Source organism: Bubalus kerabau, chromosome 9, assembly GCF_029407905.1.
Source record: "Bubalus kerabau isolate K-KA32 ecotype Philippines breed swamp buffalo chromosome 9, PCC_UOA_SB_1v2, whole genome shotgun sequence".
NCBI classification, from domain to species: Eukaryota; Metazoa; Chordata; class Mammalia; order Artiodactyla; family Bovidae; genus Bubalus; species Bubalus kerabau.
This window is the reverse complement of record NC_073632.1, coordinates 42,398,101-42,425,853: the sequence shown is the minus strand read 5'-3', so window position 1 is coordinate 42,425,853 and position 27,753 is coordinate 42,398,101. Positions and strand designations below refer to the sequence as shown.

The window sequence follows — 27,753 nt, the reverse complement described above, 5'->3', positions numbered from 1 at the left end:
CAACCCGTATCTCTGGTGTCTCCTGCGTTGGCAGGCAGAGTCTTTACCCCATGTTTTTAATAAGTGTCTGAATTAGGACATCTGTTTTTGTGTAATTTGGGTAGATATTCCTATAACAGAGACTCTTGACAGCTTACTCCGTTCCTGGCTTAGGAGTCTCAACTTCCCAAGGTTTCCTTTGTCTTTCTTCCTCATTTAACCAATAAAAACAAACAAAAGTCCTATTAAACCACTTTAAATTGTTCAGTTAAAAATTAACAGTTGTCCTGAAACACATGAAAAATACATCCAGAAATAATTCTAGAGCAACGGTGTTCATCTATTATGCACTCTTCCAGTGTTTGGTTAGTCCTTTTTGATTTCTCACTTTCTGAAAAGGAAGAAACAGAAACATTTTGCTATATGAAATTCTTATGGAAATGTTACTGTGGACCAAAGTAAATAATGCTTGTAAAGTACCCTGTCATTTTCTTTTCATTCTGTTGGTATTTGGTGGCCATTATGCCTTCTTGTTTTTATTACTCATAATAATGACTCTGAACCCACTTTTCTTCCCAAATTCCATAAGTCTTTTACAGTGAAGAACCTAAAACTTAGTGTTTGACTTTCTTTTAGTGGTTTTCAATAATATGCCTAGCCCAGAGGGCTAGTTCTTATAGCCTGACCTAAATTGAGGCAGAGTCTAAAGAGTACAGAAAAGATTCTGGCTAAGATCTTAACTTGTAAAATATGAATGTGTGTTTGTGTGTGTTTTATTTAATGAAAAACATTTGTACATGTTAGCAGAGGCATACAATGGTGCTCATTTTTTGTTCTGAGTTTTTTTTTCTCAGCTCAAAGAGTTTAGACACTAAATACGCTGTCCTTTGCCCACATAGCAGTTTTCCTCATGTACTTGCTCTGCGGATATTTAATTTTAGAATTCTTGAATTTTAGAATTCAAGAGCTTACTTGTTTGATTAACATGTTATTCACCTGGGTGGCAGAGTCTGTTTTTAGTATTATGACTTTTTGAAAATATAAGTTATTATTTCTTGAGTTAAGTGTTAATAAGTATGTGAACTGATTGGTAACCAGACTTTTCTGTTTCAGTTGCAAGGGCTTGGCACTGGATCTGGAAGATGGGAACTTCATTAAACTTGCAGATAACGGCACCGTGCTCAGGTAATAGAATTTAGTTGTGGTGTTGAAACTTTACTCTTGTATTACCATGTAGGATTAGACTGTTAAGGTATGGATTAAACAAGATTATTACTTTAGTCAGTCAGATGAGAGATTGTCTGTGTGCCTGCAGGTCTTTGTAGGAATCGTTGGATCCATTTAAATATAAATCTGGGAGCATTAGATTGAAAGGTCTAATTCTTTAAATTTAGCTTATCAGAAATACTTGCACAGGAAATACAGTAGAATGTTAACTTGCTTTTTGACCTCCTCTACTGCAAAAGAGCCTGGGAATTTTATCATGTTAACCTGGAGTAAAATTGAAGCTCTCTTTATTAAGGAAGAAGGAAAGAATGGACATGGGGTAGAATTGGTGGTCTAGGCACACCTCTCTTTCTTCCACTTGTCCAAATTTGCCCCCATCATACAGGACTCATGTTGTGTCTCAGCTTCTGGAAGTGTTTCTAGATTCCTCCAGCGTCCATCAGTGTCTCCCCGTCCCAAGCTTAGTGCTGACTCCCTTTCCTTCCCTCTTCTTAGTTACTTAGTGTTAGTTGCTCAGTTGTGTCTGACTCTTTGCAACCCCATGAACTACAGCCCGCCAGGTTCCTCTGTCCATGGGATTCTCCAGGCAAGGATACTGGAGTGGGTTGCTATTCCCTTCTCCAGGGGATCTTCCTGACCCAGCGATTGAACCTGGGTCTCCTGCATCACAGGCAGATTCTTTGCCATCTGAGCCACCAGGGAAGGTGAGTCCAACACTTTGAGTGTTAATAAGAGTAGGGCAAGCGTGGACAGAGGAGCCTGACAGGCTACAGTCCGTACGGTCGCAAAGAGTTGCACACAACTGAAGCGACTTAGCACAGCACGGAACAGGCAGTGGAAAAGCAGCTGCCATCTGCTCTGTGTTTTACAGAAGGTACCATGGGGTAAGCCTCTATTTTCCTTCCAATACTACAGTACAGGCAAGTTAACAGGGCCGTGCAGTTGTGTGATTTATTATTTATGCTGACTCAGTTGGAGTCCAAGAAGAGGATGCTCGTCACTTTGGGTACATCATTCCTTTTGTACAGTACAGGCTCACACTCTATCCAAACTGTCCCCTAAGGTGGAGCTAGCTCGAGCAGATGTCGTTCCACTTCTGATAATTTTGTAATTCATTTGCATCTTTTTTTCTCAGGCAGCTAGAGCTATGAGTGTATGTATTCATTTGTATGTATAAATAAACACACACACATATATATATATATATATATACACACACACAGACACATATGTACATACATACACGCAATGCAGCTTTGACCGTGACCTTTAATGTCCCTTTCCGATTCTTACAATGTACTTGGCTATCTTCAGTCATGGTTAAAAGAATAGAAATCATTCTGCAACTTTACTTCTTTCTTTGTTCTGTCTGTCTGTCTGTCCCCATTCCCAACATCATTTCCCCAAGGTCTGACCATCTCCATTCAAGTTTGGCTAACCGGCCAGCTCCTCCTGAGTTTATAAGCTTATATCCTTGATGCCTGCTTTCAAACAACGTAGTAGGTACCTTTTCGTACTTCCTGCTCAAGATTCCTCCACCTTTAATATAGCTTTTATTATATAAATGTTAACCTCTCTATAAAAAGGATCCTAATTGTGATTTTCTTCCATTTGCCTTTCTTATTTCATTTCCATTTTCTTCATTTTGCTTTGCTACCACAGTCTAGCATTATAATTTCTCACAGTAAACTACATGAAATATTAACTGTTTTTCTATAGGGTAAGATTCTCTTAACCAGGCCCAACTGATGTAAAAGCAGTATTTTGAGCACAAAAAATAGCTACTTTCTTGTCTTCCTGTTCCAGGTTTTGCCACGTTCATCTTACTGTTTCCCATTGTGTTTTTAGCTACCTTATGTCCTTGAGTGGCACATTACTACCCAGTCTTCATCTTCATAGTCCCTGTGCTTGCGCAGCCCTGGGTACCAGGCACATCTCTCCTCCTGCAGGCCTCAGCTCTTGCTCTGACTGTTGCGCTCCCTCCTCCCCACAGGCCAGCTTCCCACCTAGTCCCTGCAGCTGTTTCCTCTATGTTCCGTTAGGCAAGTCTTATCTGCATGGTTAATGGACAACTTCTTAGGCAAGGCTTGTCCTATTTCTCCCAGAGAAGTTGTAGTTTATAGATTGGTCTGGGGCACCTATCACAGCATTGACCTCAGAGTGTGCTTCTCCTGATCACTTGCTGGTTGAGGGGTGAAATGGAGGAAGGAAAAAGAGCTGTCCAGAGAAATGCCTTTCAAAAAAGAGGGGATATATGTTTATGTATCGCTGATTCACTTTGCAGTACAGTACACACTAACACAACATTGTCAAACAGCTATACGCCAATAAAAATTTTAAAAATAAAATTTAAGAAATAACAATAAAAAAAAGAGAGAAATACCTTATAGGATCCTAAATAGGGAAGTCATCCCATTGAAAACCTTTTTCTTAAAAAAAAACAAAACCCTTTAGTAGTATTAGGGTGAATTAATAAGTTAATAATAGCAAAGCTGGAGGAGGGAGTGTTCAAGGGAACCACTAATGAACCGTGTACCTCATCTCTTCAAACCAGGGCCAGCCACGGCACGAAGATGCTGTCTGCGGAGGCGCTGGCGGAGGAGTTCGGCAGGAAGCAGTGGAAGCACTTCATGCCGGACACGGGAATGGCCTTCCGGTCAGGTATGGTTCCTGTGTGGGGCAGCGCCGCCATTCCCTCCCCTGTTGTTTTGGACCCCGAACCTGTGACATCAAGACACAGAGCAGTCCGTCCTTGCCCCCTGCTGGGCAGGATGCACAAGACCGCAGTTGTGGTTTCATAGAAACTATTATTTCCCATGTATGTCTGGTTTTTCTTTGGCAGTTGGTTCTGTTTTATTTAACGTTTTTATTGATTCACCTTTTACTTGTTCTGGAGTAACGAAGACTTAGCGCTTAGGAATAATACATTACTTATTCTGTATTTTTATTAATTCATTACCTGCACAATCCTTTTATTTCTCTGTTCCCCGCTTCTCCCCACATTCATATTTCTCACCTCTCCTGTTTTCTAGAATTTTTTTCTTTACTGCCATTTCTAGTATCTTCTACCATTGCCTTTTTGCCCCCCTTTATTGCGAGTGATTTTACACAACTTTTTCCCACTCTCCTTAAAGAGTTTTACCATGAGTAAACATGAAAAGATTTTTCAAAAATTATTTATAGACAACAGATGTCATAAATTAATAAAGAATGATTAAAACACTTATAAACAGACCTCATTAAAAGTCATAATTGTTAGTTTTCCATTTGTTCTAGGTTTTTTTGGTCATTTTCTCCCATACTACAGTTTTGAAATGCACCTATTTTCCTTTCGAAAATATAGTAACTGGAAAATAGTTGGAATTATTCCTTATTGCTATCGTGTTTTTATTTGTCATATTTGCTGTCTTTGGGTGGTTTGTTTTCTCATAGTGAGAAGAAAACGTCAGGAAGTATGTGTTATTAATAAAATAAAATAAGTTAATAGGAAAACAGATTTCACCTTGGGGTTAGGTGTAGAATGCTTTCACACATCTCAACTCACAATAGCTAGGAAGTTAAATGGATAGATTTACTTTTTATTCAAGTGATAAGGAAGACTCCTGTAGTCTGTCCAGATGTATGTGTACAAGCGTGCATGCTTATTCACGTCCATCTCTTTTAGACTCTGTGAGCTGTAGCCCGCCAGTCTCCTCTGTCCATGGAATTTACTGGAGCGGGTTGCCATTTCCTAGTCCAGGGTATCTTCCCGACCTAGGGATCAAACCTGCATCTCTTGTGCCTGTTATATTGGCTGGCGGGTTCTTTACCATTGTCCCACCTGTCCAGATGTAGGCAGTTGTAAATAGAGGTGAACAACATGGGTTTGAACTGGGCAGGTCCACTTACACCAGCTGGCTGGTTCAGGCAGGTCACTCTGGTATCACAGACCAAGAGATGAGGTGCATTACGGGTAGTGAGCCTTGGGAATCTGTGTCCACTGTCCTGGTCCCTGCAGCCCTGGTGTGTCATGTGGCTGACAGCATAGCAGGGTGGACAGAGATGTATGTGGGCCGTCTTCTCCCTTTTCTCCAAATTCTTGCTTTTCCTCATACTGACAAAGACATCCTAGCCTTTCTTAAGAATGAAAACTAGTCTGAGATGTTCCCCCCAACAATTTCAGCTGTGAAAAGTAAAAAAACAAGAAGACTGTGACAACCATAATATTCTTAACTGAGGAAAAGGGCATACAAACCTGTACAACCAGTTTGTGAATTAACAGAACTTGACTTTATTTCTTTTATATTCTTGGTAATTTGACATGAAGATGTGAGGGCGTTAAGTAATATTTAAAGGGATAAACATCTGGACCTTACAGAGAGTTTTCTCTTAATTTACCGTGACGCTTCTTCTTTCCAATATACAGCTAACTCTTGAACAACTCAGGAATTAGGGACACTTACCTCAAGAAGTTGAAAATCTTGAGTATAACTTAATTGTCAGCCCTCCCTACTTGGAGTTCCTCCCTGTATCAGTTTCTGCATTTGTGAGTTCAACTCACTGCAGGTCACAGATCGTCTACTGCTATAGTATTTATTGTATTTATTTATGTGTTGAAAAAAATACATGTAAAAGTGGACTTGTGCAGTTCACACCTGTGTTGTTCAAAGGTTGACTGTAACCCATTCAATTTTTGGATCATTCAACAAGCATTTATTGAGTGCCTACAATATACTGGAAATTGTGCATAGTAGACACTTAAGACACAAGACCACTATGTTCCATAACCTCATACATAGCTTGCAAATGGAGGAAGGGGGCAGGCAGTTATAATAATCTGCACAAAAGTAATTGTGACCATTTGAAAAGTACTCCCTTACATTAAACTGAAATCCGACTCCACCTGTTGATCTGCCTGATTCCTCTTTGTACCAGGAGTTCTCAGGAGAGAGGACTCTGTGAGGTTTGTGCTCAAAGCAGAGTGGTAGCTCCTGCTTGCAGTCTGCAGGAGTGAGATAGCAGTGAGAGTGTGATGTGAAAGGCAAGAACAGAGAAGGGCCCTGGATTCCACCAGGACTTCTGAGGAGAAGCACAGAGAGCACTTCCCAGAATTGTCAACCTGAGGGATAGGAAGTTGGGGCCTGCATTCACTGATTCCTGACCTGTCTGTTGAGGCTTGCCACATGGGCTCTAGAGGCTTCCAGAGAGAGGGAATGACACAGGTGTGGCTTGAGGAAGGATAGTGGTATTCAACACAGCTGTGGCTGGAGTCAGCCGTGGACCAAGGGGATGTGACGTGGATCCTCAAAAGGTTCTGCCCAGGGACAGCAGATTCAAAAGTGCTGTCAGTGCCAAGGAAGGGCTCCACTTGAACTCTAGCCTCAGGCCAAGGAGAATAAATCAAACCCTCTGCTCTCCAAGATCTCGAGTGTGCCTGTGCTGTGCTTCCAAGTTTTTCTAAGATAAGTACACATTGTGTCCTCGCGTGATGTGAGGACACATTGTTTTTTTTATTCCTTTTCTCACCCTGGCTGTTCTTACATTGTACTGAAATTTGTCTGAAGTTGCATAAAGATTGAATGTGAGACTCCAGGGGATCAACCAACACAGATTAGTGAACGCACTTCGTGGTACTCCAGTGTTAGGTCGATGGTTTTGAAATTCAGTGATACTGATAATACAAATTGTGACTTTTCCATAATCTATTTCATGTTTATGATATAGTCTTTAATTTTATATTAAATGTTTTTAATAAAATGCTTAACTTATGTATATCATATTTTATTATAAATTTTTTATATTAATAGAGCCATTATAGCTGAAGCCTTCTTTAAAAGACAATAGATGACAGGCTGGAGTAGAGTGGTTCTGAACTGAAATAGAAGCCCCTTTAAGTAACTAAACCAAAATATAGACTCTTTAGCCAAGTTTCCGTATCACATAAATGAGGCATTAATTTGATCCCAGTTTAAAATTGTGTTCTTTTTAGGAAAATACTACTTTTATGATAACTACTTTGACCTGCCTGGAGCTCTTCTGTGTGCCAGAGTGGTAGACTCTTTAACAAAGGTGAGTGGGGACTCATTTCTTAGAAACCATGGTACATTATTTGGCCATGAATCGGAGGATTTTGAGCTTCCCTGGTAGCTCAGATGGTAAAGAAACCATCTGCAATGCAGGGGAACTGGGTTGAGAAGATCACCCGGAGGAGGGCATGGCAGCCCACCCCAGTATTCTTGCTTGGAGAATCCCTGTGGACAGAGGAGTCTACATGTACAGAGGGCTACAGTCCATGGCATCGCAAAGAGTCGGACATGACTGAGCAACTAAGCGCACACACACACAGAGGACTTAATTATATATGTCTTTTGAGTTGAGATTTTACTCAATTTCCTTTGTAGTTTCAGAGGTTACCAAGGAGGAAAGACATAGAGAAATTGGTCAAAGTATTTTTGGAAAATTAAATAACGACCATACCTAAGAATAATAAACCTGTTCTCCAGCAGGGGGTGCAAAAGTCTAGAAAAAGAAAATACCAAACTTGCGTGTGGAGAAATATTTCTTGGTTTCATTAGCAGAGTTTTTAAAATAAATAAAAGAAATGTAAAGAAATTCCACGTGTCTTTTTAAGCATTGTTAGATAGTACAAAACCAGAAAAAATGGGATGAAATGTTAAAAATGATCATTTTGAGCATAGTTTAATGTATATAGATTTTTTTCTTTGTCCTAGGTATCAGGATTAAATAAATCTCTGGTTATATCAGTTTATACTTAGAGCTTAAGAACTATGAACATAAATTGGTTTTATGCCAGAATCCCTTTCCTTTTTGCCTATGTTGTCTTTCAGAATGACAGTGATGTTTCTGATAGGCCTCAGTTCAGTCCAGTTCAGTCGCTTAGTCATGTCTGACTTTGTGATCCCATGGACTGCAGTACTTCAGGCCTCCCTGTCCATCACCAGCTCCCAGAGTTCAATCAGACTCATGTCCATTGAGTCAGTGATGCCATCCAACCATCTCATACTCTGTCATCCCCTTCTCCTCCCACCTTCAGTCTTTCCCAGCATCAGGGTCTTTTCAAATGAGTCAGTTCTTCAAATCAAGTGGCCAAAGTATTGGAGTTTCAGCTTCAGCATCAGTCCTTCCAATGAATATTCAGGACTGATTTCCTTTAGGATGGACTGGTTGGATCTCCTTGCAGTCCAAGGGACTCTCAAGAGTCTTCTCCAACACCACAGTTGGAAAGCATCAATTCTTAGGCGCTCAGCTTTCTCTATGGTCCAACTCTCATGTCCATACATGACTACTGGAAAAATCACAGCTTTGACAATATGGACCTTTGTTGGCAAAGTAATGTCTTTGCTTTTTAATATCCTTCTAGGTTGGTCCTAACTTTTCTTCCAAGGAGCAAGTGTCTTTTAATTTCATGGCCGCAGTCACCATCTGCAGTGATCTTGGAGCCCAAAACAATAAAGTCTGTCACTGTTTCCATCGTTTTCCCATCTATTTACCTTGAAGTAATGGGACCAGATGCCATGATCTTAGTTTTCTGAATGTTGAGCTTTAAGCCAACTTTTTCACTCTCCTCTTTCACTTTCAACAAGAGGCTCCTTAGTTCTTCGCTTTCTGCCATAAGGGTGGTGTCATCTGCATAGCTGAGGTTATTGATATTTCTCCCAGCAATCTTGGTTCCAGCTTGTGCTTCTTCCAGTCCAGCATTTCTCATGATGTACTCTGCATATAAGTTAAATAAGCAGGGTGACAATATACAGCCTTGACGTACTCCTTTTCCTGTTTGGAACCAGTCTGTTGTCCCATGTCCAGTTCTAACTGTTGCTTCCTGACCTGCCTACAGATTTCTCAAGAGGCAGGTCAGGTGGTCTGGTATTCCCATCTCTTTCAGAATTTTCCACAGTTTGTGGTGATCCACACAGTCAAAAGCTCTGTCATAGTCAATAAAGCAGAAATAGATGTTTTTCTGGAACACTCTTGCTTTTTTGATGATCCAGCGGATGTTGGCAATTTGATCTCTGGTTCCTTTGTCTTTTCTAAAATCAGCTTGAACATCTGGAAGTTCACGGTTCACGTATTGCTGAAGCCTGGCTTTGAGAATTTTGAGCATTACTTTACTAGCGTGTGAAATGAGTGCAATTAATTGTTCAGTAGTTTGAGCATTCTTTGGCATTGCCTTTCTTTGGGATTGGAATGAAAACTGACCATTTCCAGTCCTGTGGCTACTGCTGAGTTTCCCCAGTTTGCTGGTATATTGAGTGCAGCACTTTCACAGCATCGTCTTTTAGCATTTGAAATAGCTCAGCTGGAATCCCATCACCTCCACTAGCTTTGTTCTTAGTGATGCTTTCTAAGGGCCACTTGACTTCTCATTCTAGGATGTCTGGCTCTAGGTGAATGATCATACCATCGTGATTATCTGGGTCATGAAGATCTTTTTTGTACAGTTCTTCTGTGTATTCTTGCCACCTCTTCTTAATATCTTCTGCTTCTGTTAGGTCCATACCATCTCTGTCCTTTATCGAGCCCATCTTTGCATGAAATGTTCCCTTGGTATCTCTGATTTTCTTGAAGAGATCTCTAGTCTTTCCCATTCTATTGTTTCCCTCTGTTTCTTTGTATTAATCACTGAGGAAGGCTTTCTTATCCCTTCTTGCTATTCTTTGGAACTCTGCATTCTGATAGGACTAGATGCTGGTTTATTTTTGAATCAGAATTACAGTCATGTGTTTGTGAAAGTTTCTGTTGAGCCATAGTGCTGGCTTGTAGAAGTTGTTATTATGGGATGGAGTCAGCTTCTCATTTTACAGTGACTGTAACAAATGCACCGGTCTTTAAATATTTTGGGCTTGATATCATTTAAAGACTATCTAGTAGTTGGTCTTTGTTTATATAGAAGGATACTGGTTAATATCTCCAAGGAAGCATGGGGCTATAGGGTTGTGTATTTTCCTGTTTACTTGCTCTTGTATACTGAAACTCAGGTGAAGGTGCACAGAACTGTAAAGTAAGCAGCTTTTGCAGTTTTAAGGCTGTGGGCCTTTTAGCTCCATTGATGCCATGGTACAGGAAGTGACATATCCTGATATCTCCTAAGCTATAACATTGTGGATTTGTTATGTGTTAAAAGTAGTGTATATTTTTTAGACTTTATAATGCATGGAAATTTTCATTTTATTTGGGTTATATGGGTTACATTAATATTTAGTCATGTGTATATACATCTCTATAGCCATGATTTTCATGGAAGATATTTTTCTACAGTCACATCTGGAAACGTGAGAAGTTTATTGATCTGTTATATTTCCTCAAACACGAATCCCTATTTTACAGTGCAGTAATATTATAGTTGTTTGCCAAGTGTTTTCTACTATGCTTAAAAACACAGTTATTACATGTGTCACATTTGGATTTGGTTTTTTTTTTTTCTTTAGCAGAACAATGGTCAAAAACCATTTGATTTTTGGAAGGACATAGTTGCTGGTATACAACATAATTATAAAATGTCAGCTTTTAAAGGTGAGTAATGTGAAGAGAGACTTTATTTCTTTTACTTTTTTATTGGAAGATCATTGCTTCACAGTGTTGCAGTAGTTTCTGCCATACATCAGCACGAATCAGTTATGATTGTCCATACATCCCCCTTCCTTTTTGGCCTCCCTCCCACCCCATCCGGCCCTCTAGTTATCACAGGGTGCAAGGCTGAGCTCTGTGTTATATGACAGCTTCCCACTAGTCATCTGTTCTACACATGATGGTGTATGTATGCCTGTGCTACGTTCTCAACTTGTCCTGCCCTCTCCTTCCCCGGCTGTGTCCACAAGTTCATTCTCTATGTCTGTGTCTCCATTTCTTGGAGAGAGGCTTTTAGATGTTTGTTCAATGCTATGTGTCTAATGAATTACTTAGAAGGTACCTATTTTTAATGTACCTTAATTAGGATTTAATTTGACCTTAGATATTGCTATAAAGTTGATAACTGGTCATATTCTAAGAGCTTCTTTTCTTCATGTCTGTTTAATGGCCATCGTTGCCAGTACTCTGAGAGATGCTGTCTTTTACATGCTCACCACTAGGACCCTTTTGTGGATACCCCAGAATTTGGTCTTTCTTCGCTTGGAAATGAGTTTGGTGACAGCTGTAACCATTAGTGTAGTGATTACAGTCAGAGAGGAAGGGTGAAAATTCTGTTCGTAATGCTTAAAAGCAGGTTGAGCTCACACAGAGTGGGAGCAGAGATCACCAACCCAAGCCCAAGCTTTTACAGTTCCATCAACAGGTTTGCTTGAGTTACACAGAAACATTGCTTCTAAGGCATTAAGAGATGCCTTTATAGTATGGTACCTGAGTGACTTGAACCAGACTGTCCTAATTCAACCAGTGGATTGATGGATGCTCACAGGCAGTGTTTTTCAGCTGAGAAAAATAAAAATGTTGCCATCTGATTGGCATAAAAATTCTTGCCTGCCTTTTAATGTCATTTAAGCCATCAAAATGATCCTAAATATTATGACTAAAAACATGTCAAGGCAGTGAATAACTGCATAATATTTGTTCAAACTACATGTTTCTCTGCTGCCTGCTTCTTTCCTTCCTAGAAGAATATCACTGACTTGGGTGATTGTCTTACTTTTCTGTTCCCAGTCACCAGCCCTTCACCCTGTAGATCACATGTGGTTCTGTTTGACGGCTTTTCAGTCCACAATGAGCACTTGGGTGTATGGAAATGCCCATCTCCAGTAGAAGGCTATATCCATGACCCTTGCAAAAGCTACCCACCAGTTTATCATTTTACTTTTTATTAACTTTGTAAAATGAAAACCCTTAAAAGAGTGGTTGAGAATGACAAATTGCTGGTTTCAAATAAATTCGACATAATCATCTATTGATGTTATTTTATTGCATTGTAAATAAGGAGTGGATAAAACATTTCATGAGGCACAGCTTAAGAGTTTTAAACAGAAACATTAAAATACAGTACAGAGCAGAAATAAATAATATCTTTTCATTTCTAGTCAGATTTTGAAACCCTTGATATTACAATTTCACTGGAACGGGAGGCCCAAGGTACATATGCTAATACTCTATAAACCCACAAAATCATATTAACATTATAGAAGACTCAAGTAGTCATTAAAGCAAATTAATCACACTTGTGTCAAATAAATAAAATAGGTTAGACACCATTTCCAAGTTGTAAAGGGTATATAGAAAGCTTTCAGCAATCCACAGAAAAGTTTGAAAGGTTCATGACTAAAGCACCTTGCATTTCAGATTAACTTTAGCATTAATATTTTGGGTTTCTTATGAGAGCTGTAAAAAGTCTATATGCACCTGTATACTTGAATAGATATTGACAAAAGGGGCCACTTAAACCTTCGAGTAATGCACCATCAGAAAGATCTCAGGGTATATAGTGTTTTTTAAATTTGAATATTCAAGTATTTAAGTCCCATAAAGATATATGACATCTTCCAAATGTTTCCTGGAAATTTTCCTGTTAATTGTCAGAAACAGACTGATTTTTAAAAGGAAATGCTGAACTTCTGAAATCAAATTTGACATGATTTAGCATCACATTTCAGGGTTTTTTGCGATTGTTTTTTCAGCTTAGCAGGATGAAATTTTTAAATACTGAAGGAGTTCACAGAAGACTTTTAGGAGTTTTAGGATTGCTGACTAGAAACTCAAGACGGCCTTCATATATGTTTACCGTATCTGAGAGCTCAGACCTGTACTTTGGAAAATTAGTCACATTTTTTTCAGCCTACCTCCATATGCATTTCGTGGGATGGGGTGGAGTTGGGGAATGCCTTTTCAAGCAGATTTGTGTTAGCTTGGTGAGAATATGCTCACATTGGAGCCACCAAGAATCCTGAGAAAGAGGAGTGGACGTACTCAGAGGAGTACAGCCCATTCGAGCCTGCATTGGGCAGCTGGAGCCATACCTGGTCGTTCTCGGTGAGGTCGATCACGGCGCTCCCTGAAGCCTGATCCAGGTAGCCCTTGATGTACTCATCATAGGTGTACATTACAGGGGTGCCGTTCTTATACAGACCTACCCAAGCATGGGTCCCTTTCACATGTATGTGGTAAGAGAAGTAATATATCCCTGGAATCTTACAGGTGAAGATTCCAGTTCTTGGGTCGTAATGCTGTTGCTTGTTATATAAAATCTTATCGAATGGGATAGGAGTACCTATAGCTGGGTAAGCTTTGGAGAGGATAACAGTGAAAGCAGACACAGGCATTCCTGTTACTCCCTGATTGGCACTAACGAACGGCCTTTGGCCTGCCTTTACAAAGTCCTCGGGCAGGGCTGCTTGGCCTGGAGGGCCTGGGGGCCCTGGGGGCCCTGGGAGGCCAGGCTCCCCAGCATTGCCTCTTGGCCCTGGAGGCCCTGGTGGCCCAGTAGGTCCATTGAGGCCCTTGACTGCTATGCCAGCTGGGCCAGGAGGCCCTGGAGTTCCCGCATCGCCTTTGGATCCAGGGAATCCTGGAATGCCTGGTGGCCCAGTGGGACCTCTAGTACCTGGTATTCCAGGGACACCTCTGGGCCCAGCCTCGCCATTGTGTCCAGGCACTCCCTTAGCTCCTGCTGGACCCACGGGGCCTGGGAGACCAGGGGATCCTGCAATTCCAGGGTCACCTTTTGGGCCTGGCAACCCTGGGTTACCCTTGGGACCATTGAGACCTGGTTCTCCTGGGTACCCTGGTTTTCCATCTAAGCCAGAGGAGCCCCTTTCTCCCTTCGCCCCAGGGTTTCCTGCAGGCCCCACTGGCCCCATCTCACCTTTAGGGCCTGGGAGCCCGGGGTTGCCTGGAATGCCTTTTGGTCCTTGGGGTCCCATATTCCCTGAGGGTCCGGGCAGACCTGCTTCCCCAGGATGACCTGCTGGGCCTTGTTCCCCTTTGGCACCTGGACTCCCTGGAAGGCCCACGGGTCCCCTTTGTCCCTTCAGGCCTGGCAAGCCTGGTTTCCCAAAGCCGGGAGCCCCCGGGAGCCCAGCTGTTCCTGGAGCCCCTGGGTGACCTTTCATCCCTGGGATCCCTGGCTGGCCTGGAGTTCCAGGGGCTCCTGGCTTTCCAATGCCTTCTGGTCCTTGTTCCCCAGGAGGGCCTTGGGGGCCTGGTGGGCCAGCTGGTCCCCTTTCCCCTGGAACACCCTGATCACCTTTGAGGCCTGGCTGTCCTGGTAACCCATTTTCACCTCTTTTCCCCACTCCAGGAGGGCCAGGTGGTCCCGTGGGACCCTGAGGACCTGGGAGGCCCCTCTCACCTGGGCGGCAAGGAGTACAATACCCCATTTCCCCTTTCTGTCCATTCAGTCCAGGGACCCCTGGCGTACCCTTTTCTCCAGGAAAGCCCCTGGGACCTGGTTCTCCTGTAGGTCCTTGTGGCCCAGGTTTTCCTGGAACAGAAATTCCAGCTGGGCCGGGGATTCCAGGTGGCCCTGGTGGGCCCCGTGGTCCTGGTAAACCAGCTGGTCCAATATCTCCTTTTGGTCCATTTAGTCCTCTCTCCCCTTGTTTTCCTGGGAGTCCTGGCACACCTGGCTTCCCAGTGGCTGACGGTCCCGGTGGTCCTGGCAACCCTGGCTGTCCCTGGGGCCCAGGGCTTCCGGTGCCGGGCTTTCCTGGTGGTCCTGACGGGCCTGGGTGCCCTCGAGGTCCAGCGGGGCCTGGTGGACCGGGGATGCCTTGCTCTCCTCTTAGTGACACACCTGAAAGACATGCGCAGAACACACGAGGTGAGGGGTTAGTGATGCTCAGGAACCACTGCTTCTCAGAATATAAATGAGGATAGGGTATTTACTGCAGCGTCAGACCATTTTGGCAGACTAGTCTTAAATGGTTTTAGACAATTTTATATTGTTTTCAGACATTTATATTGTTTTAAAACATACTGTTAGAGAAGATGGTTTCACAAGACTGTGGCTACCATCATACTTTCGTTACGTCCTAATGATCCATGAAAATAAGCTGGGATTGAAACATTTGTTTGGAATAAGAGTGCATTGGAGGTAAACTTTTTAGCACATTTATTTTAGGAAAATCATCTACCAAGGAAAAGGAAAAAAGTGGCATTTGATAGGAAAAGAGGAAAAAGGCAAGTACAGAATAAAAAAAGGAACAGGTTAAGAACTAAAACAGCTTCCCTTCACAAAAGCTATCCTATAAGATAAAGGAGAAACGTAGTCTGTTTTAATTTACATCTGCCATGACCCTGCTGTAAAAAGTTTAGATTTTGGGTTTTCTTTTGTTTGGTTGTTTTTGACCTCAGTACAAAGCATGAGCTCTTATGTTCTCTGTTATTGACTTAAAATTGAAATAAGGAATTAGAGAATTAATGTGCAAGGTACATAAAATAGTATTAAAATGGTTAAATAAAGTTTTCTTTGATTAATGCAGCTATTGTTGATTTCATAGATCTGTGGGTTCATTTGAGCTAAATACTTCTACTAGTATAGTAAATTTAAACTAAAAAATTATTCAGTTCCTGTGATGTGAAATCTGTTATTGAACTGTAAGTATAAGAAAAGTACAAAACACATCCTGTAAGAACTATAGTCCCAAAGGGAATAAAACAAGTATGCATGTGATAAGTGCTTTAAGAGGTGTCCAGAGTTTTGGTTTTAGTCATTCGAAGGTGGGGTGTAACAGAGCATGGCTGGCTTTGGGATACACTATTGGGGAAGTATCACCATGTCAAAGGATCTTTAGGCAGCACTATCATATGCCTCTAGATAAAAGTCTTTTTTTCTCAGAAATTCTTCTATAGCTAGCAAAGATGGTAATGAAATTACTTATGTTTTTAAATATCTACTTGCAGGATTTATTTAAAATTAATTTTCTGTTTAATAAGTTCTCAGAAATATAGTTAGAATGTCTGTGTATACTATTAATATTCGATTCTTATGCTGTCAGAAAATGGTTCATAGTAATAGTAGATTTAGTAGATGTCAAAGTAGTTGAGTAGTTTGGTCAAAACCCTGAAAATGACTTAGAACTGTCACTTTTGAGCTCTATCTTTTTTTGTAGAAAACATGTTAATATGCTTCAACTCCATTTAACTAAGTCTTTAATGGCTTTAAATATCAAAATGAAGACTAAAATGAAATTGATATTAAATGAATTGAAAATTGCCTTTGAAAATATTTTTTTATGGGTATAATTTCTTTTAAATGTTAACTGGTACATTACTGTATTTTTTAAATCTTTCATATTAATTAACTGGCATGTAAGCAATAGTCAGCCAACAGTAGTTGCTAATGTAAACTCTTGGGTAGATATGTTCCTGGTATTTGGAAAACATTTGATAATAAATGAAGTATAAAATGCAGAGCATAGTCATTAAAACATATACTGAAATAGGAAAATCATTTGGGTATCTTTATATGTTGTACTAATTAGAAGTTATATTTCATTTTTCAAACAAATGTGTAGTTTTATTTACCCATTGATTTTCAGAAAATGACATGAGGAAAAAGACTGAGAAAAATTAATTTATGGAAAAGATTTCCATATATTAGAACATATTGTTGGTGATGTTACTATACATATGTTATATATCTAAATGAGTGAGTGTTAATGCCTTGCAAATAGAATAAATGAATAAAGGATTTCTTAATGGTTTGCAGTAAAATAGGACATTTTAAAAATGCAAATCATATTAAATTGGGGTTTGCTTCAGAATCTTATAAAGATCATGTCTATATAAAAATGTCTTGGTCTGGTTGGAAATATGTTTAACTGTTAAAGTAGAGAGGAAAAGCAAGTCTTGCTGTGAATGACTGAATTGAGCCCAATTTGAGACTGAAACGCCAAAGACAGTGATCTCTGTCACTTAGAATGTTACCCTGGTAGGTTCCAGAAGAGAAGTTTCTTAAATGTCCACAAAGTGGTTGATTGTGTCAGAGAATGGTTCCCGTGTACTCACCAGTAATGAAACCCTCTGCAGCATAATTTAGTGTGTTTTGACAGTTCTCTTAACCTTTTTGAACAGATATGCCTAGCAACTGCACAGGAATTCCTTGTATATCTGTTAGCAATTCAGTGTTTCACTATATAAATTGTGGGCTTTTGTCTTCATTTAATTGCTGGTAGATAATAATGTATTTGTTTCTACTATGTATTACCAAGTAGACTAAAGTGGATTTAATAGTTAAAATATGGCTTTTAAATTTTTCATTTGTTTACAAGATATATTTTCACTTTTTCTACAAAAGAAAAACCAAAATGATACAGTGTATTATGGTGAAAAGATAGAAAATATTTTGAACTTCTAATAGTGGTGGTGCATTTTATTTTAACTCACAACTGTTTGTTATGATCTTGTAAGCTACAAAGAGTCTGAATTTGTGATCATACAGAGTATAATTCAGTGCTGCTTGTCATAGCATTTCAAATTGCATTTGTTGCTTCAAGCAAAGTATCAGATTTTCTTGTCTTTTATTCTTTTCCTAACTTTTTTCTTTCTCATACTGTGTTTGTATATGAGCATTGAAAGGTATCTATTGAGTACTTGCATTTATGCATTTATTTCTGATCATTAAGCTACCTTTCATGAAACATTAAAAATTTCATCTTTCTTGTTAAAAAGACAATCCTATACATTCAGTTTGCTAAAAATAGTCATCTCCAGAAGCATAATTTTTCAATTTTATGACAACTATTCATAGCTTTATAGAATAAAATATGTAAGCATAATGGAAAAATACTATGGAAAAGAAATTTGAGTCCTACAGTCAGTTCATATTACTCAGTGTAATTCAGTAATGTAGCAGGCAGTTTGTGCTAGATAGCTATTAAATGAAATTGGTGAATATGAACCTAAAAGTTGCCCTTGCTTGAGGATTTGTTAGTACTTTATACACATGACATCAGTACCCTTCATAATAGTCAAGAAAGCTGAGCAGAAGAACAGATTCAAGAACAGAGTTAAAACTTACCTAAGGCACACCGCCAGTACTAGAGCGGTAGGAAGAAAAGGAGGAGAGAAGTAATAATAGAAGTAGAAATAATGGAAGTAGTATGAAAAATAGAAGCAGTAGTAGTAAGAGCTAACCCTTAAGCACTTTGCATATTAACTAATTTAAGTCTCAGAACAGCCCTTTGAAATAGATGCGCCTTGTTTTACAAATGAGTGAGCTAAAGCATGGAGAGGATAACTAACTCAGGGTTGCATAAAGCAGTTAGGTGTGTGCACTTAACTACGAAACTAAACCAAAATGCATTAAAAAAAATTATGAGAATTGCTACTTCATTTGCCTGTTAAGTTTCTATTGAGGGGATCTCATGTTATTTGATAGCTAAGACTCAATTTTGTTTGGATCTGTAAGCTAGAAAAATAAGCTGTAAAAAGAAATGTGTGTAAGCATGTAGATATATAAACCTGCTACTCTTTTTGTGTACAATGGACAGTTATTTTTAGTTAAAACAATTTAAACATGACTAATTTGGTTGGATTAATATGTCTAGGTTATGGGAATTACTTGTGCAAAAAGCACACATTTGAGGGAAAAAAGTGTACACCTAAAATTTCCTAATATTCTTTAGGTATGTCTTTCTGCTATTCTTGTGTAAAGGATATGAATGTTCTTGAATAGACCTACTTTTACCATTAAATCATTTTGGGCTATTTAAGGAGTTTGAAGGTAATTTAATGCCAAATAAAATTTAAAAAACATTTTGCTAAAGAGATCATTAAGATTATATAAAGCAACAACCCACTAGTTAATAGAGCAAGATATGTAGCTCAGTTTACCTTTACCCTTTATGGCATACGGGATGAAGAACTGTGTCTTGGTGTTGGATGGTGGGCCTTTTATGCCTGTAGGTGTTTGGTATCGCTCAGTGTAGAACACTCCATGAACCAAGTTCAAGGACATTAGCAGCAAAAGTGCTGTTTGTGGCAGCATGATCTCAGCTGGATTCTGAAAAACAGAAAAGAATAATTTCATATAGCTTCATTATTGACCTGTTTCGTTTTTCTAATGCTGCATAGATGAATTCTTCATCTACTTTTTTAACCTTATTCTGTATATCCTGAATATATTCCATAAATTGAGAGTTATAATTGTTAATTATGTGAATATATGTCTTCGTCAGTTTTGAAAACCGTATCCAGATAATCAAGTGAAAATAAAATGATTTCAGTAAAAGAAACACAGAAACTGTAGTTGGATGTCTGTATTAAATAACTCAAGATCTTTGATACAGACTGAAATTACCAATAGTCTCAAAAACACTGAAATGCAGATTACAACATGTTTTTGCAAATATAGTATAATTAAGACTATATTTTACAGACAGCTACAGATTAAACTTTCTGAGTGATTTTAGTGGAAAGCCATTATTTTAAATCACAAAATAACAAATAACTGAGACTTTTTTCCAAATAAGCTGACGTGGAGGTCTACCAGTGGACTTACCCGGACTCTGGGAGTTCCTGGAGATGGTTTCTTACCAGCGCTCTCTGTGCCTTGCCCTGTGCCCAGGTGAGCACTGCAGAAGATGCCCTCTCCAGAGCTGTCCTGCAGCATTTATACTGTTTTTCCCTTGCTCCATGAGGTCACCCTGAGTTTAAGCTCCTCCCCCTGCCCCAGAGGTGGGAAGCACTAATTACGGTGGAAAGTTCTATTGGGCGGGCATACAAGATCAGGTTGGGCTCTCTTTGCCTTGTTTCCTTATTGAAAAATAAACTCTTTGTCTTAAATTTTATTAATAGTTTTAGCAATGCACCATCTTTTTCTGTGATTTTATTTTAGAAGTTATTACTCAGATGTTTAGGTTGCTAGTTCATGATGGGGTGATCCTAGCCCCTTTATATTTTTAGAAAGCACGTTCTTGTGTTACTTGGTTGAAAATACTTGGGAGTATGTAGAAGTAGGGAAAGAAGTCTTTTGGAGGGGAGTGTGGGTTTAAACCATCACCTAAATTCTTCACTTATTACATAAAGCCATCAATGTGTCCATGAATGTTTCTAAATTTTTATGAAAATAGCATACCTCAATTCTTATTTTTAGGCTTGGAAGAAGCACAATGGTGAAAATGTAGGTATGCTGTCTTTATTTCAGGATTTTAATGTAAGCCCTCAGATGTTAATAAGAGAAATGTAAAATGTGTTAGCATATAAACATTTTAGTTTTTGCATTTAAATATTTAAAATTTTTCAAACAGAAGCAAGACATCCATAAATTTAAAGAGCTGCAAGTGTGATTACCCTAAAGGATTTAAATTCATTGTTCACAACACTCTACTTACTGTGTTCGGTAGATGGCTTCAGATTTTATTGCTTAATTTTGGGTTTTATTTTAGAGTTGCAGTGGAGGAGGTACAAAAACCCTTAACTTAATAATATCATATCATATCATATCATATATCATGTCCATTTAAATAAGGTTGCTGTGTTCATTTCAGAAGAAAACTAATCTTCAGACTTTGCTTTCAGCTTTTTGGAAGTATTATCTGTTTGCCTTGCAGATTCCTTCTAGGATCTTGAATCAGCTCAGTTAGAAACATTTTTCCCCCCAAAAGATGAAAGTAAATGTTATCATTGTGATTTTCAGTAGTTAGTATTCTCTTTAACAATGATAGGAGACTCTTAAAATCAGTTCTCAGGATCCTAAAGAATCTAATAACAACAAGTTGAGAGGCCAAATTCTGATTCTTATTTCATTTCGTCATTTTGGAACTAAATCACATCAACTTTACGGATGAAGTAGGTGAGAAGGAAAATTCCATAATAGGCATAGATACGTCTTTTTTTAAAAAAAATCTCTGTAGAATTAAAGTGGTATGGATTCAGGATTGACCAGTAATTGAAATTAAATGTTTGACCAGTGGATGAAATACAGGTTTGTTCTTTTTCTTCCCTTCTTCCTCCCCTGCATGTAATTTTCTGCATATATTTTGAACTAAGCCTTGCATAGCACCTTGTAGAAATATAAATGGATAACTCATCTCACTGCCTTCCTTTCTCTTAACTCTCACTTTCAAACCTTTTATTGGTTGCTATATTTAGAAACTTACCATGTCTCTATATAATATTCACAGATTCATATGAAATATGACTTTTATATCAGTTCTGAGTAACAGCAGAATTGAAAAGTTTATATTGTATTTTCTATTCAGTCATTTTTATGGAAGTATAGTTGATTTACAATGTTATATTAATTTCTGCTGTACAACAATGTGATTCAGTTATATATACACACACACATTCTGTCTTTATTCTCTTCCATTATGGCTTCACATAGGATGTTAAATATAGTTCCCTTCGCTTACTCCTTGGAAGGAAGGTTATGACCAACCTAGATAGCATATTCAAAAGCAGAGATATTACTTTGCCAACAAAGGTTCGTCTAGTCAAGGCTATGGTTTTTCCTGTGGTCATGTATGGATGTGAGAGTTGGACTATGAAGAAGGCTGAGCGCCGAAGAATTGATGCTTTTGAAGTGTGGTGTTGGAGAAGACTCTTGAGAGTCCCTTGGACTGCAAGGAGATCCAACCAGTCCATTCTGAAGGAGATCAGTCCTGGGTGTTCTTTGGAAGGAAAGATGCTAAAGCTGAAACTCCAGTACTTTGGCCACCTCATGCGAAGAGTTGACTCATTGGAAAAGACTCTGATGCTGGGAGGGATTGGGGGCAGGAGAAGAAGGGGACGACAGAGGATGAGATGGCTGGATGGCATCACTGACTCAATGGACGTGAGTCTGAGTGAACTCCAGGAGTTGGTGATGGACAGGGAGGCCTGGCGTGCTGCGATTCATGGGGTCGCAAAGAGTCGGACACGACTGAGCTACTGATCTGATCTGATCTGATCTTGCTATGCAATAGGGCCTTGTTTATCTGTTCTATATATTCTGATCATTCTTTCATCACTTGAAAATTATCTATGGAATAATACTTTTTGTAATTATACTATGTCCTCTACTACATCTGTAAGAGACCACAAAAGATAAGAGAGAGAAATGGCTGCCTTCCAGGTACTGTGGTTCTCTTGGGAAAGATTTTGGAGAAGTAAGTGGGGTAACGTTATGGATGCCCTTGAATACTAGGTTATAGACTTTGTTTTAAAAGGGTTTATTAGAAATGTATATTCCAGTATTTTTATGTGTATATATGGTGACACATACTTACTTGTTTATAATCAAGACTGATACCTTGTTCGTTATTATTTACATGAAAATTCAAAGATTAATTCTCAGCTCTTCATTCTGTGCACCTGTGTAGACCATGTGTTTATCTGTGGTTGCTCCAACTATTTCCAGAACTTTTCACCTTAACCTCTCTAGGTGTTTGTTTTTTCATCAACACAATGAAAAGTTTGGATTAGCTTCTAAACTCCTCCCAACTTTAAAATTAGGTCATTCTTGTGCTTGAGGTATTTTGCTGTTTTCTGCGGTGAGACAGTGGGCTTGGCTCCATTTCGTAATTATTAGAGACAAAATCCATACCAAGTGGTCATATGTCTTCTTTGGGGGATATGTAAATATATGTGGGTATTTGTCATTCTATATTCCCATTTAATTTTGGGAAATGTGTCTTTATTGAATAAGCCTTGTACGTTCAACCCTTTTGGCAAATAGTGTGTTTATTTCAGTACAAGGAATCTGACTGCTGTTTGCTTTGTTAGTCACATAAAAAGCACTGTCTTGTCCAAAACAGATTGTAGAATCAGAATATTTTGTAGCTTCACCCCACCCAACTGTGTATTTAAAACTATTTTTATTCTAGGAGTTTACCTGTAGCTGTTGAAAGTGACTAGACTGTGGCTTTATAATGAAAACCTATTCTACTTAAAGGACAGAAAGTCATGCTCTTTAAACTCAGCAACCAAAATGGCTTTTTCAGTATCAAATATGAAGATGTTTTTTGCACACTAGCATTTAGCTGCTATTAAGCTTACATGTTCATTTTCACTTCCCAGGTTATCATTAATTCACCAAGTATTTCTTGAGTACCTACTGCATGTCAGGTATGGTGGTAAAAGAGCTGGATGATTGATGTACAGCCCCCACCCTTACAGTGTTTAAACACTGTAGGTGGTTCTCCACCTTCTTTCCACACTTCCACAGTCCTGAGGGACACAACACCGTTTCTTCTGTCTTTGGGATTCATTAAGATAGTGGTGGTTCAGAAACTATTTTGAAAAAGCTCCTCAGGTGAGCTGCTAAGTTAGAATGTCTTAGTCTGATACCAGTGTTCTGTCACCAGCTTGTTAGTATTAGATACATAAATTTTGTTGTTTTTGTTCATGTGGCTTTTAGCTTTACTGTAGAAAAATTTAGTCTTATCCATAGAAGTAGCGAGAATGGTAACCATGAATGTACCCACTACCCAACTTAAACTAATCTCAAGTCACTGTCACTCAATCCTTCCTCTATTCACCCCCACATTTTTAACAAATCCCATGAAAGAAAGTGAAAGCAAAGTCGCTCAGTCATGTCTGACTCTTTGCGACCCCATGGACTATAGCCTTCCAGGTTCCTCCATCCATGAGATTTCCCAGACAAGAATACTGGAGTGGGTTGCCATTTCCTTCTCCAGGAGATCTTCCCAACCCAGGGACTGAACCCGGGTCTCCCACATTGTAGGCAGAAACTTTACCGCCTGAGCCACCAGGAACTATATTCTACCAATTCACCTGTGAAATTTTAGTATATTTCTCCTGAAGGTAAGTTCTTTTTCTTTAAAATAGTGTTTTCAGCATACACCCAAAATTAAGTTTCTTAATATTATCAGATGCTTTAGTTCACTTCACATTTCTTCAGTTATGTGTGTATACACACACATACACATGCATATGTATGTATGGATATGGATATACATACATACTTAAAATGTACATAGAGATATACAAACACATATGTAGTATGTGTGCTTAGTCACTCAGCTGTATCTGATTCTCGCGGTGGCTGCAAGGACTGAAGCCCGCCAGGCTCCTCTCCGTGGTTTTCCAGGGAGGAATACCGGAACAGGTTGCCTTTTCCTACCCAGGGGATCTTCCTGACCAGGGATTGAACCTCTGTCTCTCTTGGATCTCCTGTATTGGCAGGCAGATTCTTTATCACTAGCATCACCTTCAGTTCAGTTCAGTCACTCAGTCGTGTCCGACTCTTTGCGACCCCATGAATCGTAGCACACCAGGCTTCCCTGTCTATCACCAACTCCCGGAGTTTACTCAAACTCATGTCCATCAAATCGGTGATGCCATCCAGCCATCTCATCCTCTGTCATCCCCTTCTCCTCCTGCCCCCAATCCCTCCCTGCATCAGGGTCTTTTCCAGTGAGTCAGCTCTTCGCATGAGGTGGCCAAAGTATTGGAGTTTCAGCTTCAGCATCAGTCCTTCCAATGAACACCCACGACTGATCTCCTTTAGAATGGACTGGTTGAATCTCCTTGCAGTCCAAGGGACTCTCAAGAGTCTTCTCCAACAACGCAGTTGAAAAGCATCAATTCTTTGGCACTCAGCTTTCTTTATAGTCCAATTCTCACATCCATACATGACCACTGGAAAAACCATAGCCTTGACTAGACGGACCTTTGTTGGCAAAGTAATGTCTCTGCTTTTTAATATGCTATCTAGGTTGGTCATAACTTTTCTTCCAAGGAGTAAACGTCTTTTAATTTCACGGCTGCAGTCACCATCTGCAGTGATTTTGGAGCCCAAAAAATAAAGTCTGACACTGTTTCCACTGTTTCCCCATCTATTTCCCATGAAGTGATGGGACCAGATACCATGATCTTAGTTTTCTGAATGTTGAGCTTTAAGCTAACTTTTTCACTCTCTACTTTCACTTTCATCAAGAGGCTTTTTCATTCCTCTTCACCTTCTGCCATAAGGGTGGTGTCATCTGCATATCTGAGGTTATTGATACTTCTCCCGGCAATCTTGATTCCAGCTTGTACTTCTTCCAGCCCAGCGTTTCTCATGATGTACTCTGCATATAAGTTAAATAAGCAGGATGACAGTATACAGCCTTGACGTACTCCTTTTCCTGGGAAGTCCATGTGTAGTATACATACATACATATTCATAGTTTTTTATTGATTGTTTGTTCAACTTAGATTCATGAATTTCCCTGAATTGATATGCCACGTTCATGTAGGTTTCTTATCAACATCTCTTTTTTCCCTTTACAGCTTATTTGCTAAGAAACTGGGTCCTCTTGCCTGTACAGTTTCCTACACTTTGGATTTTGCTGTCACTTAACATGCTTCTCTGTATGCTGCATTTCCTGAAAAATTGGTAGTTAGATCCAGAGATTCAATCGGATTTAGGTTTGAGATGTACACACACAAATACTTTTTGGCCAAGGGTACTTTGTAGATCCAGTGGATGTTGTGTATTTTAATCAGGAAACCTTTCATTGCTGGTTGTGTGTTGCTAGGAATGAGCATGACCTAGATATCCTAATTCTATCTTTCCTTCTTTGCTTATTAGCTTGAATACATATATATGTGTGTGTGTGTATAATCCATATATATAATACTTAAAATCCATATACATATATATTTGGGTTTCCAGGTGGTGTGGAGAAGGCAATGGCACCCCACTCCAGTACTCTTGCCTGGAAAATCCCATGGACAGAGGAGCCTGGTGGGCCACAGTCCATGGGGTCACTAGGAGTCGGACACAACTGAGCGACTTCACTCTCACTTTTCACTTTCATGCGTTGGAGAAAGAAATGGTAACCCACTCCAGTGTTCTTGCCTGGAGAATCCCCATGGACAGAGGAGCCTGGCAAACTACAGTCTATAGGGTTGCAAAGACTCGGATAATGACTGAAGTGACTTAGCATGCACGCATATAAGTATATATTTACATATGGATACATGAGCCCAAAGGTAAATACCTGTGTAATTTTGTTGACTATTATGATGTCCCCCTCCATAGGTATTTTATCATTTTCCATTTCCACCAGCACTGTGTGAGAGTTCCTGTTTCTCCACAGCCTCGCCCATAGGATGTGTTATTTAGATTTTGTTGAACTTCTCGATATTTCCTCATTTTAGAAATGAAAATTGGAGTCTTGGCCTAGTAATTTCCATTCCTCTTACTAAGTGTAAGAGCACCTTTTCATATAGTTAAGACCATATTTCTAGCATACTCCTAAAAGTGGTCTGTTTCCTATAAACAAACCTCTTTTTATGATACAGCTTGCATATGTTTTTTCCCAGTTTATCTTTTTAGTTTGCTCATAAAGGTTTTTGTAACATTTAAACTTTTCACATAAACTTTTGATGCAGAATATTATTGTTCTTTCAGAGATTCAGAGCTATAAGGAACATTAAAGGTTATCTAGATCAGTCATTTTATTCTTCAGAGGAGAAAACTAGCTCTCTCTTATGAATGGCGTGTTCCCTGATGTTCAGTCGAGTTGAGTTTCTGAAGTAAAGGGCTTTGGATGGTGTTTTCCATTGAGGGAAAACACCACAGACGAAGCTCATGTGTTCATGTCCTTACCCAAGCAGGATACTGACTTTCCTGTTCCTCTAATCCTTCAGTCTTTTAAGCCGTGGAAATGAGGAAAGTGCCCAGAAGTTTAGTGAAGGCACTTGGAGACCTACAGCTTCCAGCACCACCTAGCTGTACCTCATTCCTCTTGAAAACGTTTTAAAAGAACATTCGTCTATCCTATTACAGAACCCAAGAGCTAAAAATGATCTGTTTGTGTAAATAACCTAATGTGGTGTAGCAGTTAGATAGCTGCTGAGGGTTTGAAAGGAGAAATTCATGCATAAAGACAGGTGTTGATGAAAACCCCTGAAACTTCAGGCCAGGTCAAGAAAAACAGAGTCATTTGGAAAGTTTGAACAAAGGCTTTGTATTCTATTTTCTATGGTGCATAAATTGCCACATTATTTACAGAACTCAAAGTTTTATGTCTCAGGTGCTTATTGAGATCACCATCTTTTCATAGTAACCTGCTGAGTTTAAAATATAGAGCTTCTTGGCTCCTTGACCTAAAATCTTCAAGGATCTCGGCCACCTAACAGGTTCTCCTCCATTCAAGTGTGTTCCTATTTTATTTACAAGTTCAGCTTCTCATGTGCAGTCTGCTAAGTTGGAAGGAGAAAGTAGAGAATTAAAGTATTAATTGGAGAAATCATGGGGTGATGCTTTTTTATTTATATCTTTTTGTGCTCCCCTGCCCCCCCCCCCCGGTTTATTATCATATATAGATCAGCTCCGTGATCACCATCCATTAGAGGGTGTGAAGCACAGTTTCTGTAGGTGGCAACACAGACCACCAGGAAACCTGCCTTCAAGACTGATGCTCCTTGCAGCAGTAACGTGCTCATATAAACAATTAAAATACACCCTGGAGTTTTCAGCTGAAGTAATGCTGAGCCTTAGTCAGACAACTTTGTTACCTGGCCGGAAGACCTCCCCGCTCCCTGTAGACTCATGCTAAGGGACTACTCTTCCTGACGTCTCTGGCTCCCGACTTCTTGCACCCAGGTTCCCTCTTTAGTAAAATCCCTCAAGTCTGCTTACTTGCTTTCAGATTTTTAAAGTAATTACTATTTAGAGAAAACGTAGAA

The 27,753-nt window shown here is 39.5% G+C and overlaps 2 protein-coding genes across 3 annotated transcripts in view; one reads left to right on the top strand and one right to left on the bottom strand.

The window, feature by feature from the left end:
• Positions 1-27,753, top strand: part of NT5DC1 (5'-nucleotidase domain containing 1) — a 108,908-nt gene that overhangs the window by 6,947 nt on the left and 74,208 nt on the right. The window contains exons 3-6 of one of the 2 annotated variants that reach the window (XM_055535124.1): positions 1,093-1,164; positions 3,761-3,867; positions 7,175-7,254; positions 10,635-10,716. In XM_055535124.1, coding sequence (XP_055391099.1) covers positions 1,093-1,164; positions 3,761-3,867; positions 7,175-7,254; positions 10,635-10,716 — 341 coding nt within the window. Of the gene's footprint in view, positions 1-1,092; positions 1,165-3,760; positions 3,868-7,174; positions 7,255-10,631; positions 10,717-27,753 lie in introns of both variants that reach the window. The other variant, XM_055535123.1, reaches the window with a different exon arrangement.
• COL10A1 (collagen type X alpha 1 chain) lies at positions 13,050-19,244 on the bottom strand. The gene is made up of 2 exons (XM_055535127.1): positions 18,964-19,244; positions 13,050-14,920 (listed from the first exon to the last, which is right to left on the bottom strand). Exons 1-2 carry the CDS (start codon positions 19,157-19,159, stop codon positions 13,050-13,052), a joined length of 2,067 nt encoding a protein of 688 aa, XP_055391102.1. The 5' UTR covers positions 19,160-19,244.